Source organism: Podarcis pityusensis (assembly GCF_964106645.2).
Source record: "Podarcis pityusensis genome assembly, chromosome: 10".
Taxonomy (NCBI): domain Eukaryota; kingdom Metazoa; phylum Chordata; class Lepidosauria; order Squamata; family Lacertidae; genus Podarcis; species Podarcis pityusensis.
The window spans coordinates 34,800,026-34,815,804 of NC_138035.1; the positions used below are offsets into that span (position 1 = coordinate 34,800,026).

The 15,779-nt window shown below is 42.2% G+C and overlaps 1 protein-coding gene across 2 annotated transcripts in view; it reads right to left on the reverse strand.

Annotated features, from left to right (window-relative positions):
* Window positions 1-622: 622 nt before the first annotated feature.
* Window positions 623-15,779, reverse strand: part of LOC308457871 (solute carrier family 23 member 1-like) — a 40,041-nt gene continuing 24,884 nt past the window's right edge. For both annotated transcript variants that reach the window (XM_080972100.1, XM_080972099.1), the window contains exons 6-13: window positions 14,493-14,674; window positions 13,274-13,394; window positions 12,752-12,908; window positions 11,246-11,499; window positions 9,233-9,397; window positions 7,134-7,242; window positions 5,843-5,938; window positions 623-3,732 (exon numbers count right to left, since the gene is read on the reverse strand). In XM_080972100.1, coding sequence (XP_080828226.1) covers window positions 3,467-3,732; window positions 5,843-5,938; window positions 7,134-7,242; window positions 9,233-9,397; window positions 11,246-11,499; window positions 12,752-12,908; window positions 13,274-13,394; window positions 14,493-14,674 — 1,350 coding nt within the window. In that variant the 3' untranslated portion in view covers window positions 623-3,466. The remainder of the gene's footprint in view (window positions 3,733-5,842; window positions 5,939-7,133; window positions 7,243-9,232; window positions 9,398-11,245; window positions 11,500-12,751; window positions 12,909-13,273; window positions 13,395-14,492; window positions 14,675-15,779) is intronic.

The window sequence follows — 15,779 nt, forward strand, 5'->3', positions numbered from 1 at the left end:
CAGAAAAAAGGAAGCACTTCTTCACACAGTACATAGCAAAACTAAGGAACTTATTCCCACAGGAGGCAGGGATGGCCACCAACTCAGAATTCGTGGAGGATCTGCTATGGATGGCTACTAGCCATGATGGCTGTGCCCCCACAGAGGCAGTAATACCAGTTGCTGGAAACCACAGGAGGACAGAGTGCTCTTAGCTCTCACATCAATGAGACTTCAGTTTGTTTGTGCTAGTGCACACACCAGGGGTGTTGATGGCTGGGGATGTCTACCCAAAGATGTCCACACGTTGAGTAGAGACAAATTAGGCAACGCATTAAACTGCAGCATCTTACAGCCAAGTACAGGATACATATGCAGTAAGCAGGAGTGTGAACACAGCCTCAAGGAGGCAGCAAATTTCCTACACATGTATACACACTGCAGCGAATATGCTGCCTGATTTCAGCAAAGACGCAATATTTGAAAACCAGCTGCTATCAATATCTGCAAATGTCAGGGATGGTGGTAGTTCAGTGACATCCAAAGGGCACTAGTCTGGGGAATACTGGATATTACTTCTCCATTAGGAAGACAGCAAAATATGGGGTGGTTTCTGCCAAGTAAAAACACTTGTAACAACAAAAAAAATCATGATTTATTTATTTTTCAGTACAGAGTTTGCTTGTGTACAGAGCATTTTTTTCATACAAGATTGTCAAATCCACAATATAGGATAATCCGTTTTAATGGCACATTGAGAAGGTGAAATTAAAAGCATGCAAATTGGGTGGGGTAGAGCTTGTTAATACAGGGTTAACACTTCACCCACAGTGTTGTATACAAAAAGTGGTTTGAAGTGGTAAAAAGTGTCGCCCAACTAAGTTTTAATCTCTTAATTACACGGTTGGTTAAATTTGCACACACTAGCATGAGGATAAAATAATCGCTTTGAAGAAAAATGCTTGTCTTCAAAATTTAGATAATGTGCACAGCAGATGCCATCTTAGGAAAGATGATAGCTTGAGTTCTAGCTTCCCAAGAATAGAACAGAGTTCATGTTCACAGAACAAGGCTTTCCTGCATGGGCATAGCCAGAATTTTTGTGGGGGAGGCAGGCTTTTGTTGAGGGGGCAGAACCTCCGATTTGTATTGATTTTAATTATGGGGGGCAGCTGCCCTCCCGCACCCCATGCTTTCCTGCCTCTGCCCCCCCCCCCAAGATCTGCTCCTTAGGATTGTTAGACCCTTGAAAATGGCCTGGACTTTGGTACAGAGGGCTGTCGATGGAGGCGGCTTTGACAGAAACCACCCTCTCCCACCCCCTTACAAGAATGGAGGAGCAACTTGGGAGCCAAGGATTTGTCTTGTGTGCGAGAGAGGATGAGTGGCTGTACCCAAGATGCTTTTATGTGCCACCCGAGGTGTTTTGCAAATACTTCTATTAAAAAATAAAAGTTGCTGCTGGGTTGATTTTAAGAGGTACAGTAATTTTAAAAAACCTGTCACCAACTGGCATACTGTAGAATGGGAGCTTCTGATCCATATGTGACTGGTGGCCCTCATTCAAAAGTGCACACATGCAACAGCTAGCCTTGTAAGCAGTAGGGACTTCATGTATCTGTTCTGCATGTGGTAGAACGGAATCCTTCCATCCTCCAGCTGAGCTGACAGATTGCATCTGCTGTTCCTGGAGCAGACCGGAAAATCCACACCTGCAGTTTCCCATCAGCCAATGGTTTATAGGCGTTGTGGTTCAATAACAATTGGAGGGCCACAAATTCAGCCACCGCTGAACTAAGCATATGTAAGCAAAATCCCATGGCAGAGTCAGGACAACTGAACACATGGAGAAAGCATATATCATTACAAATACAATCTTATGTAAGACCTTGTGTAGGGCATCTTAAGTGGCTGATACCGAGAAACCACATAAAAACACCCATGTAAGAGCAAAGGATAGAAAGGTAGGCAGGAAACTTAGTTACAGCCCATGCTGATGTTATCGCTTATCAGACACTACCACACAGTAGGAGAAGAATGGGGCACGCACCGTGCAGGCTTGTGACTAACACAAACAAACTCTTTTGTCAAAAGAGCAATTAAAATACTTTTGTCTGCGGCTCAGGTGTAGTAGGATAATTTGTATACAGCTCTTGCCCAGTAAAATGCACAGTGTTTTCAGGTAAATACCAAGTGAGTGTAGATGGGATTGTGAAAGCCTGAACATGGGGAGAAATTGAGGAAGGATCAGCAAAGTGGAAATGGAGAACTGTGCACAGATAGGAGGCAACGGCAAAAGAGCTCTGTAGTATGAACAGATAGGCAGAAATGGAAAGAAACAACACATAAGTGTAAAGGAAATTCATCCTGTCTGGCCTAAAAATACCAGATATGTATTTGGGGCATATTTTGAGCAAGGAGAATTTCAACAGAAATAGAGAACGGCCCTAAGAATTTGGCAGAGGCACAGAGTTTTATTTGGGCCTCAACACTGTATAGGAGAGTCATCCCAGTAGTCACCAGAATGAAACTTGGCTTTCCAAAAGTTTTTTCAAAAAAGGTGAATGTGAATGCCCTAGTCTTAGTCTACCACAATTAAAGCTTTGTGTATCTTAGACAGAAGGCCCTTTGGGATAATGCCAACAGTAAACCTAAGAGGTCTCTTGTTATATACACACAGGAAGATGATCAAGAGTCCATCCCTGAGGAAAGTTTATTGAATCCTTTAGGATAGATTTAAAAAACAAAGCACAACATTTTATGAATATAATCAAGATCAAGCATATCTTGTTCTGTGTGGCTTCTCACATGGAAGTCACTGACTTCCATGAAAGCCTAAAAGCAGCTTAGAACTATTTTATAGACTTTGGAAGCCCCAGTTTAATTCAGGAGCCTGTTGTAGCAAACAACACAGGTGTTGTTGAACTACAACTCCTGACGTTACTGACCACTGGCCATGTTGAGCTAAGGCTAATGGAGTCCAACAACATTTGACGGCCCACAGGTTCCCCATACTTATGGACTCAACAAAGCCGAAGACTAAAAGGTGTGGGAGCAACAAAGTATTGTGACACACACATTAAGCAGTCTGGCCAACTGAACATGATCAGAGACAAAAGCTGAGGCTGGATTTAAGGAAGCCTAGGACAGCAGCTTTGCTCCTTGAAACTAGCTTGTCTAGTTACTCAGAAACTCAAGAACCACGGATTCAATTTTCAGGAAAAGAGTTTCCCACGGTAGACAGGAAAACAAATTCTTGTCTTGGGTGCTGCTGGGCTCCCTAGCCAGGCTGTCCCTCAAACTGGCACTGTATTCTCTCAGCAGAGAAATTGGCACACATGGCCAATTTGCATTGATGGCAAATTATGGAGTTGTTTGCCAGAACTTAGTCTCTTGCTACAGCCACAATCTCGTTGATAAGAAACCAGAAAAAAGGAAGATGTTGCTTCAATGGCTTAGCAAGTCAAGTTTGTTTACTGATGCAGTCTTATATTCTCGTGTCGATGTTTATTTCTGTGTCCTTTTCTGAATTAAATTTGCTTTTGTTCTCCTGTGCATAATTATTGCGCTCCTTTGCATTGTTTCTGGCTGGCCGCTTTGGGCACATTGGGAGGTACTGAAACCAGTCAGCAGCACAGAACTTAGAACCTATTCCGAAGGGTAGATCATAGACGTCCGAGGTGTTCACAGTATCGTCAGATTCCGCCTTATAACCCTCTTTCCATGCCAGGAGTCCCCGCTCTTCCAAGCTCCCTACCAAAGGAAAACAGAATAGTTAGCAGAGACTAATAGAAAAAGGCATCCTATAGAGTGCCACAAAAAGTATGAATCTCACATAAACACAAACACAACAGTTATTTTAGAGTATAAGAAAAAATAGAAGCCATTCACAATAAGCATCAGTTCTTGCAACACAACTTCCCAGTTATAACAAAAATATGAAAAGTGTCAGGAATGTAACTCTCATACTCTTTTTGAATATGGGTAAAATGCAAGGCACGGTGTAATGACTGAAGTATACTGAATATATTATAGGCAAGTTCAAGTTTATTGCGGCCAAAGCCAGTGACACTAAACACCACAAGATCAGACAACAAGAAATCAGCAACAACTTCAGAAAAGAAAAAAGGTTACACAAGGGAACTTCGCAGTGTGCCATTCAACAGAAGAGATTTACGCTTCTTAATTACTAAAGTGCAAAATTTAGCCACCTCATATGATATTGAGCTTGAGGAATCTTCCAGGAGGTATTTTCGAAGAATTTCAGGGGAGGATTCCAAATAATATTGAAGGGGTATAAATTTTGATAGAAGCGGTAAAATAAGTTGAACTCGTTCTTCACTATAGAATTCGCAAGATAGAAGAATGTGTGTGACAGATTCTACCTTATTAGACATACAAGGGCAGAGACGCGCATGCATTGGAACCCGCGTGAATTTGCCGTACAGCACTGCTGAGGGCATTGTCTCAAAGCGGGCTCTAGAGAAAGCCCATCTATAGGCTTCGTTAGTGATGTTAGTTAAGTAAAGGGCAGCTGCAAAATTAGGCCAAGCTTTTAAACATCTATACGTCTCTGGGAGTAGGGCGCCTTCTTGTTGTAATTCGATATCATAAAGTCTCCGAGTGATAGTAGCTTTTGCCTTGTTCAGAGTTCCAATAAAAAGATTTTCAGGGTTTAGGACTGAATATATTATAAACACAAGCTCTGTCATGCTAATTGCCACTATAAACCTGTAAAGTGGTTTTGACTGTGACTTTCTGCTACAAAAAGCAAAACATGAGTGCAGTTTTGCCCTCAGAACCCACAAGGCTTGCCCTAAAAAGAAACCTCCCTGATCCCAATCTGTGTAGCGGCCACACCCTCGGCCTCCTCAAATCAAAACGCCGAGGACAATTGTACTGAATCAGCAGAGTGCTTTCAGGGACAGCACAGCACCTGACACAGGTGCAGCTACACAGCTGCAAAAGCCTGGCAAGGCCTGCCAATGTTTCCCGCCATTTTCTCCCCAGTCTAGTGATCTGAGAGGCACCAGGTGGCTGAGTATAGCTGCCATTTTAATTTCCCACAATGCCCCTGGCATAGCATTGCTCTAGGATACTCCCCACCCTCACGGCTACTGTTGACATTCATGATCCACTACAGAAAGTTATCTGGGTGGGGTGGCAGTGGCGAAATAAGACGCTGAAAGCAGGTTAGTTGGTCACAAAAATACCTGTCCATTTTGCCTCCTCTCTCATGTTCTACAAATGCTAGAAACATACTCTTAAATATATATATGAAAGCTTGAAATCTGCGGAATATTGTTCATCCAGGGGCCAGAGGACAGGGATTGCCTGCCCTAACGATGGACGCACCATGACCACACAAAAGTCCCCCCTCCCAAACCTGGAGTTGGCTCCTTTAAATTTTACTCCAGCTGTGTTGAGAGCTGCTCTCTTGTAGGGTAACTTTTAAATGACCCAGCCAAGCATTGGGAAGCCAACTGCATGATTAGTTTTCCCCAAGGAACTAGCACTCTGCTCCCAATATGTTGCTGACTCGGTGGTCAGGGCCTACGCCAGCATGTGGTTGGGTCATTTAAACATGACCCAGCCACGTCAGAGCCTCTCATGGAAAAACAGGTTCTCCTCTGTTAAGCTAATGTTTTAAGAGCTCCAGTGTTTCTGATTCAGAGGCAGTGGCTAGAAAGCTAAAGATCTCTGGGTTTTTAAAGCCATCAGGACTGGAGCTCAGATTTATTCTGAAAATGACCTGGGGCCCCAAAACTCTGGCAACCAAAGGCAGCCATACCTGTGCAACTGCGCATTAGCAATGAACACTAGAATATAGTTAAGGAAGCTGGGATATTATTATAATTCCTACCTGGAATAGTGTTATCGAGGATAAAGCCCAGGAATCCCCCAACAAACATGCCTGTGGTGAGCAGCACATTGATTACTTGGTCCAGTTGTTGAATTCCTAGAAACAGAATCCACTTGTCAAACAAACAATCCAAACAAATAAGAAACCCCAACAAGTCCCTACAGCTCATGATGGAAGTCATTTTTTAAAAGTGTTGTTTTTGTTCTGGGTTCAAAAGTGTATATTTACCTAAATATTCTGTCCAACAAACAATATTCTGTTTAACAGACAGATGCCCTGGAACTGGGCACAACAGGGAAGCTATCACATACAGTGGTACCTCGGGTTACATACGCCATGCTTTCGAACTGTTAGGTTGGCAGGAGCTGGGACCAAACAATGGGAGCTCACCCCATCGCAGGGATTCGAACTGCCGACCTTTCAATCAGCAAGCCCAAGCGGCACAGTGGTTTAACCCACGGCGCCACCCACGTCCCTCTTCTTTTAGATACCTGATATCTATTAGATACCTTATATCTATTGTTCTGATATCTATTGTAAGTCGCTTTGGGCATGGTACACTGTGGGAAAGGAATGTATAAATTAAATTAAAATAAGCTAAAACAAAAGTCTTCATATTTTAACCCATTTGACCCAAACTACAGATTCCATACACTTTAACTGGCTGCACAAACATGGATTTGCATGCATGTCTCCACCCAAAAAAGATGGTTGGCATAGTCAGCTTTGATAATGCTGTTAAGTGAATTTGGAGGATGACTACAAACATGTGACTGGAACAGTTATCATCTGGCATCTTAAGGCAAAAACCACTTGCAGCAGATGAGAAACCACCTACGGCAGCTTCTTAGCATGAGCACTGTATCTGTCAAAGTCCAGTCATTCAAATACTGTACATGAAATCTAAGGTAAGGGACCCCTGGACAGTTAAGGCAAATATGGGGTGCGGCACTCATCTTGCTTCAGGCTGAGGGAGCTGGTGTTTGACCACAGACAGCTTTCCAGGTCATGTGGCCAGGATGGCTAAACAGCTTCTGGTGCATCAGAACACTGTGACAGAAACCAGAGAGTATGGAAATGCCGTTTACCTTCCCGCCACAGCAGTACCTATTTATCTACTTGCACTGGTGTGCTTTCAAACTCCTGGGTTGGCAGAAGCAATGTAACTGAAACCACAGTGCGGGCAGAAGTTAATTATGGGAACCACATCCCAATTTTTGTGGGTTACATTTCTAATTCATTTTCTGTTGACATCAGGCAAAAAAACAAAATATAATAAAACAACATTCACCTGTTTCCACCAATTCTGAATTTTTCTGCACCCAGAATGGAACCGTCAGACCCGCAAATATAGAAAATCCAAAAATGAAAAGGTTTCTTGAAGAGTTCATATCTGTATACTGAATAAAGAGAAGATGGTCTTTAGAGGGAAAACAAATGGATACCACAATATCCATTAATTTCACCAGCTATTTTTGGTATGTAGACAATGCAGCATTGTTGATTCTTTATTATTCCATCTGTGTGCATAGTGCTTTACTGAGTATAAGAGGGCAAGTCCATACACCAAAGGGCTTATACTCTAAAATTCAACACAAGGGAAACAGAATAAGGAAAGCCCAGGGAAAATGGGGAAGCAATATGTGGTGGTTTCAGATGCACATGCTTAGGCTTAGCATCACGTTGAGTTACAGTAGGGCAAGAGTTGCCAACCGGGTGCCCACAGGCACCATGGTGCCCTTGAAGGTTTTCATCAGTGCCCCTAAGCAGGTGTCGCAGACTCTGAGCTCAGACAGAGAAAGAGCCATAAGACAGTGACAGACGCAGGCAGAAGAAAAAGGCTGGAAGAGATCTGCAGCTTCTGTTTCTGCTTACATCTGTCTCTGGAAGTGGCGGGACATGGGATCTGGGTTGCTACGCTGTGCTCTCCTCCTCACCAGAATCCCCAGGTTTTTTAAAAAAACATTAGGATGTGTCCAGCACACCCTGTGCATGCCTATTTGTATAACATAGTAATATTAAATATTTCAGGGCAATATAGTCTTGAATATATTTCACAACTCGAAAGTTGATGGTATGAAAGAACTGAAATATGGCACACTTATGCTTTTATGGTACCCAAGACAATGATAAGTGAAGTAGTTGGGTATTGCTTCAGTGCTGTTCTAAGAAGAATGCTTTAATTGTTTTAGACTTATTTTAATCTGATAATAGACAAGTTTGGGCAAGCAGTCAAGCTGCTCTCTTTGGGTTTCTATAAAGCCATTAACACTACACTAGGGTGTTTACTTTTCAATATAAGATATGTAAGTATCCTTGATGAAAAAGAAAATGAATAATTTTCAAACAAAGATAAAGCCTTTGATAACGCTTTTTTATGATAGCAGTTTTATCTAACAATAAAATCTTCACCTTTTATCAGCTCGGAAAATCTCTTGTAATCTTTTCTATCAGATAATGATGTTGATAAAGGCAATCTATTCCGTTAGAAAGATGTCTCCTTGGTTTTAGGACACATTTCAACCTGCCGATTTATCCCATTTTTTAAAAGCAGTGTTAATGTTTAAACTTAATAGTTTTGTTTTATTTCTATTAAATATTGTAGTTTGAACACACCTGTACTTTTTAAAAGAAGTTAACTCATAGTTCATTGACACTTTTGGATTTGTTAATGATCTCAAATCATCTTCATCTTAAGGTCATGTTACCAGGTTCCTTCAACTTTCTGAAATGCTTCTCTACTTACAGTGAAAAATTATCCTTGGCATATATCTCACCGAAAATTGAAATTTTGTGAATTCCCATCCCCTCAATAACAACCCAATTCATTGTCTTTCATAAACTGTAACTATCCCATCTGTGCAACTAGCAGTCTTAACAATTTGCAATCCTTGCCTATCATCTCAGCTGTAGACACACCAACCATGCAAAATAGGAAGAACTACTTATTACATCTTGTTACCCATCTGCAATGGTCCTTGATAACTTTCTTACCTGAAACACATTTAATATGAAATTTGTGCTATTCAATTATTTTTTAGCTGTCACAGATTATGTTTTTTCTTTAATGTAAGATGCCTTGATGGACTATATTTAGGCTAAGAGGCAGGATACAATAACTCACCCACACCATACATTTAAAGCACATACCCCACAAAGAATTGTGGGAACTGTAGTTTCCCCCTCACAGAGCTACAGTCCTAAGCAGCCTTAAACTACAGTTCCCAGGATTTGTAGGGGGCTAGGGGGTGAGCCATGTGCTTTAAAATGTTTGGTGGATGTCAGATTAGCATTTGAGTGCTGAGGATCTCAAGAGAAACTGAAACTGCGCACAAATGGCTCCTCCTCACCTATGCAGAACTAAATTGATTTTTGAAGCAAAACTCTCACCTGTAAATTGGAAACTCCCACAGCCGTGATGATGCCAAACATCACAAAAAACATTCCTCCAATGATGGGAGTTGGAATGCTGGCAAATATAGCTCCAACCTTGCCAAACATACCAGTCAAAAGCATAACGCAGCCCCCAGCCACAATGACCATTCTACTCCCGACCTGTGTTGAGAAGAACAGAAGAAAATTAAAAGCCCCCACAAAAGGACAAAGAAAATGATATGGATATGTTTCAGAGCTCTGTCAGTGCTGACAGTAGGGCTTTGGTTAATTAGCTCATGTTGCCTCCTACAGCGGTACTCATTTTTTAGGGTGGAAGGTAGGACCTTGCCCTTATTAATATGTTGCTGAATAAGCATACTATTAAGTTTGTTCACTGTTTTATTTTGCCAGGTCTTAAATGGCTTTTACATGTTGTATTTTACCTTGTCAAGCCGCTTTGAGACTTTTTACTGAGTAAATGCTCTGATAAATGTAATAACTAATAATAATAGCTATGTTATCAGATAAGATTACAGTAAGACTCAATAGCCAAGCCAGGTGTTTTTTATACCAATGGAAATACAGCCTTTCTGGTTGTTCCATGGATTTTCCTGTTAAAGATGCTTTGTTTTTATAGTGTTCCATGTTCTATTAATAAATACTTATAAGAGGTGTTAACAATATTCCCTATAAATGCTCTAAATGACAATAAGGTAAAGGTAAAGGTACCCCTGCCCGTACGGGCCAGTCTTGCCAGACTCTAGGGTTGTGCGCTCATCTCACTCTATAGGCCGGGAGCCAGCGCTGTCCACAGACACTTCCGGGTCACGTGGCCAGCATGACAAGCTGCATCTGGCGAGCCAGCGCAGCACATGGAACGCCGTTTACCTTCCCGCTGGTAAGCGGTCCCTATTTATCTACTTGCACCCGGGGGTGCTTTCGAACTGCTAGGTTGGCAGGCGCTGGGACCGAACGACGGGAGCGCACCCCGCCGCGGGGATTCGAACCGCCGACCATGCGATCGGCAAGTCCTAGGCGCTGAGGTTTTACCCACAGTGCCACCCGCGTTCCCTAAATGACAATAGCAGATATTAAACATAGCATCAGGTGGGCATGGTTTGTGGGAAACAGACCTGTGGGGCAGAGGTTCCCCTCACCCTTGTTCTTTCTATAACCTATAGAACATTAATAAACTTTCTGAAGGTAATCATATTACTGCACAACTTGATTTCTGATAATATACTGCCACGGAAAGGACTAAAATGTTGTGGCTCATTAGAGAGAAAAGCTAACCCTCTGAATGAGGTAGGTCTACACGGAGCAACAGGCTGCTTGGAAGGACTCTTCAGCACAGCAATCCAGCAAACGTGCTCATTTAGAAGCTTAGCAGAGCTTGTGCTAGTGCCTCAAGCATAGGGCAGCAAGATGGCGCCTAGCCCCATTAACTTTTTCTTTCATTCCCCTTCGCTACACTTTTTACACAGACCACAATGTGAGCGTTGAGCCTGCCCGCCGCTGCTGATCTCCTCCTGCAGTGTGCAGATCCAGGGGAGTATTGGGGGATTCTCAGGGTATGCTCTCAGTTCGGATGTGCCAATGGTGTGTGTGGCCTGGCCAATGCCCTACACACAAACTGAATGTTTACTCTAGAAAACTCCCCAGAATCCTCTGCAAAGCACAGGATTCCCACAGCAGATGCCCTCAGTGTTGCTCAGCAGACAACCTAATGTGGAAAGAGTTCCCTGGCATTAGAATGGTTGGGAAGATACTATCCCTGCATAGCCCACGTTTGTTTTAAGACAGGCACCCCCAACATACGGCCCTCCAGATGTTTTGGCCTACAACTCCCATGATTCCTAGGTAACAGGACCAGTGGTCAGGGATGATGGGAATTGTAGTCCAAAACATCTGGAGGGCCAAAGGTTGGGGGTGCCTGTTTTAAGAGCACATGTGTGGCTGCCTCTTCTGCAAAAATGCTGGCACTTTGCTGCAGTGGAATTCAATTTATCGTACTGAAATCAGACTTACCCGAGTGATCCCCAAAGCACCCACGTTTTCACTGTATGAAGTGGTGCCATTTCCTGTCCCCCAGGCTCCTGCCAGAAGGCAGCCAATCCCCTCCACTCCAATTCCACGGTTGATTGCATGCTTGGGAGGAGGTGGAGCACCAGATAAACGAGCACAGGCATAGTAATCTCCTACTGACTCCACCATGGAGGAGATCACTCCAGCTATGATGCCAAAAATCCCGGCCAAGCTAATGGTTGGAACTCCCCATTGACCTGTGTGTCGCAAACACAAAAACAAAGTGTCCATGTTGAGACTGTGGATCTGAGGCTGGTGAAGCTCACCAGCATAAGTAGCTAAAACTTCTCGAGATGTTGTTGAATGTTGGAGCCAAAGGAACTGTTATTTTGCCGATTACAATTATTAACAGGACAACAATTAGGACTGTTTTGCAGGCGATAACCACCGCAGGGGAAGCTACTTTAACTTGCTCGACATATCAGTCATTACATGGTGTATCATTCAAGTACGAACTTGAACATGTTGTCCCTCACATTTTCCCAAGTGGAAGCTGTCGCCAAGGATGGACTATTTGCGTGCAATGTCTCACTATGGAAGAGTGGCTGTTGCCTAAATCAGAAGTGCCTGGAACGAGGATCAGTCCTGTCAGTTGTGTTCTTGCATATCCACCTCTACCTGCTTCCAAGTCAACTCCTAGACAATCTTGCTGCTCCAAAATTTTACCCCCCCAAAAGGTTGCATCCCTGTATAGGATGGGCAGCTATGCCACTGTAACATGGGTGTAGCCAGGATTTATGTTGGGGCGGGGGCAAGACACCCACCTGTCATCATCCTCTCTCTGGCTCTGTCTAGCAGATTCAGAACGAAATGTCTCCACAACTGTTGTTTTAAATTACTTTCTTTTGACCTCAAGTGCTCAGAAAAATCTGTCAAATCTTTCTACAATTTCTACTTTTAGTTAAGTATTTTTATTTATTTATTAACTTGATTGGGGGAGGGGGACAGCTGATTCCTCCTGGCTATGCCTACACACTGTAATAAATACCCAATTATTGTTTGAAACATAGTCTTAAACACATTGGCAGAATCAACAGATATATATAGACTGTTACCAGTACAGTGGTACCTCGGGTTAAGTACTTAATTCGTTCCGGAGGTCCGTACTTAACCTGAAACTGTTCTTAACCTGAAACACCACTTTAGCTAATGGAGCCTCCTGCTGCCGCCGCACCGCTGGAGCACGATTTCTGTTCTCATCCTGAAGCAAAGTTCTTAACCCGAGGTACTATTTCTGGGTTAGCAGAGTCTGTAACCTGAAGCGTATGTAACCTGAAGTGTATGTAACCTGAGGTACCACTGTACTGTTAACAATGAAGCCCTTTTGTCTGAAGAAGACCATATTAACATTAATCTGAAATCAACTAATAAAGAGAACCAAGAAGTTGATTAATGTTTTCACTCCCAATGGGGAGGCAAAAAATCAGCAACATTACGGCATGACAATACCTGGGTAAGGAAACCGAAACCAGGGAGCTTGTGAAAGAACATCCCCTTTGCTGTCAGTCCGAGCTTTGTAGCCATAAGCAAGTGGGTCCGAAGGGAACACATTGGTGATGGTAAGTATAAAACAGAGAAGCCAAGTAAGTGTGAGGCCAAACAGCACCTAATCAGTTACAGAAGACAATGAATCTTTGTTAGTGGCAGGACTCGCTCCTACAGACTAGAAGTTGTATAGTTCAACAGTATTTCCCATTACATTTGCAAAGAGCATCAAAGAAATGTAGTTGTGGTATAGCTACTCAATCATAACAAAAACCACCAAATCCCCACGCAAATAAAGGCAAGTTGGTAAGACACAGCGCGAAACAATTGGCAATCTTCCTCTACAGCTGGCTTATTTCATTGCCAACGAGCAAGTGGAAGTCAATGCAATTCGTTAGGTGACTGAAATGAAGCACGCTTTAGTTTTATTTTAGTCTACCTGCTGTGGTCTATCTGGTCACCAAAAGTTCAAAGGGGTTAACTCACAGGGAAAATCTGGAAGAGGTAGATCTTGGAGAAATGGCATCTCTTGCTTGTGCTGTAAGATGGCACCGGAACAGGGACGTTTTTCAGGTACTGAGAGAACAGAACTATGAAGAATATGGTTCTGAGGTGGAAAAGAAAGTTAAGAAAAAGTTGTTTATGTTTTATGTTGACTTGGAGGTCCTGATTCAGAACTTAAGGGAGTATTTATACAGGAACAAATACAAACATTTGTGCCACTTGTATGCTTGCGTTGAACTTATTCAGATATTGGGGCACCATGTTCCTACTACACTGACTTTTCACAACCATGTTTATTACACTGTTTTTTCTACACTATTGTATGGGATCGTCTTCATTTACTGAGATACCAACGGTCCTGAATCATCTTACAAAATTCCACAAACCTCAGTGCAAGTTACAAACAGAGACAAGCATCTGATATCAAAGTTCTCATGACTGGATTTTTCTGTTTTCCAAAATACCTATTTTAGGCTGGGATCCTAATATTTACATGCAAGCAGACCTTACTTAATTCACTGGAATTTACTTTGATCTGAGCTGATATGCAAAGCAGTGGATTGCATTGTTAATCTGCTGTTGTGTATGTCGTGCATTTGTATTTTCTGATTATTGTGCATTGTTGTGTTTCATTAGTTTTATTGTGTTTGTAAATCTTGTAAGCCACTTTGTGTCCTGTGACAGAAAAGCAGGGTAAAAAAACAAAACAACAACAGTTAATTCAAGCAGCTTTGTTTCAAGCGATGTGCACTTATTAGTATTCCACACTTAGAAACAGATGAAAAGCTCATTGTAAAAATCAGAGGATCAAGCCTATTCAATGCCTTGAAGAATAAATCTACATGTGAGCATAAAGCACATGCCATGAAAGGAGTGTGACTGAAACGAGGCATGGAACTAACAACAGAAATTGGTAATTTCATTATTTTGCCCAGTAAAGATGCATTGTTTCCAAGTAACTGTGACTTCGTCCCAGGTATGGATTATTTTACATTTGCTTGTTGATACATATAGGGTGGAATCTAACTGATGGCCTAATAATAATAATAATAATAATAATAATAATAATAGACAAAAGTACAAAGATTCACAAAATGTTTAGGGTTATGCGTACCCTTGCATACCCCCAGAAAAAAGCACTGGGTATATGTTCTCTGTTTGCATCACATTCATCTTGGTATTAAAGGGAGGTAAAACTTACACGGCTGCTATACCCCAGTGTTGTCCTGCCTCTTCTCCTGCAGAGACAAAGAGAGGCAGTGCCACCAAGGAAATGGTTGGGGCAATTGTCAAAGGGCCAATGAACCTCAACAGAAATCCAATAAGACCAGAAAAACCAATAAAGATTTGGAAGCAGGAAGCTACCATGATTGCTCCCTGCAACTGAAACAGAGAAAGAAAAAATAAACATTTCACAAATAAACTTCTGCAAGCTTTGTCCTTCAATATGCTTGGTTATTGTATCTTTAATAATACTTCCAACCAGTTTTCCCAGGACAGGTGTTAAGCTAACTGACTTGTAATTTCCAGGACTGCCCCCTTGCCAATCTTTTTTTAAAACTGATGTTGCATTGCTACTTTCCAGTCCTCAAGTACAGAGACTGATCTGAGACACAAGTTACATATATAAGAGGATCAGCAATTGCACATTTGTGTTCTTTGATAGTTCTCAGGTGGTTGTTATCTGAACCCAGCAATTTGTCAGCTTTTACTCAGTCTATTAGGCCTATAACTTCATCTCTCACCACCACTATCTGCCTCAGTTCCTCAAATTCCCCTCCTGCAAAAGTTAGTTTTAGATTATCTTCCTCCTGCCTTCATGGTTGGAGGCAGTAATGCTGCTAAATACCAGTTGCTGGAGGTTTCCGTGGGCATCTGGGAAGCCACTGTGAGAAGAGGATGCTGGAATAGATGGACTATTGGCCTGATCCAGCAGGCTCTTCTTATGTTCTTACTTTCCATTGATTTTATTTTAATGTAGATTCTTTCCCTGCACATCAGCTTTTAATAGTGACATTGAAATTTCTACCATAACAAAATGTTTAAGTATTTAAGCTGCCATCTTGGTTAGTTTTATATATGTGAGACATAATCATGTCCTCAACATCTCCCATGGTACTGTAGACTTTAATTATTACTGGAGAACAGGGAAATCTCCAGGTTTTGGAGGGCCCTTGGGCAAGATACCCTTCATGCATGCCCAACTCAATGAATCTATCTCCTCACTGCAGCAAGTCCTGCTAGGATGTGGACCACTGGCAGATGCCCAACCATGCTGACCTTTGGCACTGGCCCTGTTGGAAGACCATGGAAAGGAACTATGGGGAATAGAAACCATGCTGGTCCTCTAACATATGGACCCAGTCAAAGAGCAAGTAAAGTATAATCTCCCTGTGGCTGATCAAGAGAAGAATTGAAAGCAAAAGTGAAATTACCCTCTCCATAGCTATTGGAGAAGCTACATAAACTTGTAGGATATCCTACTATT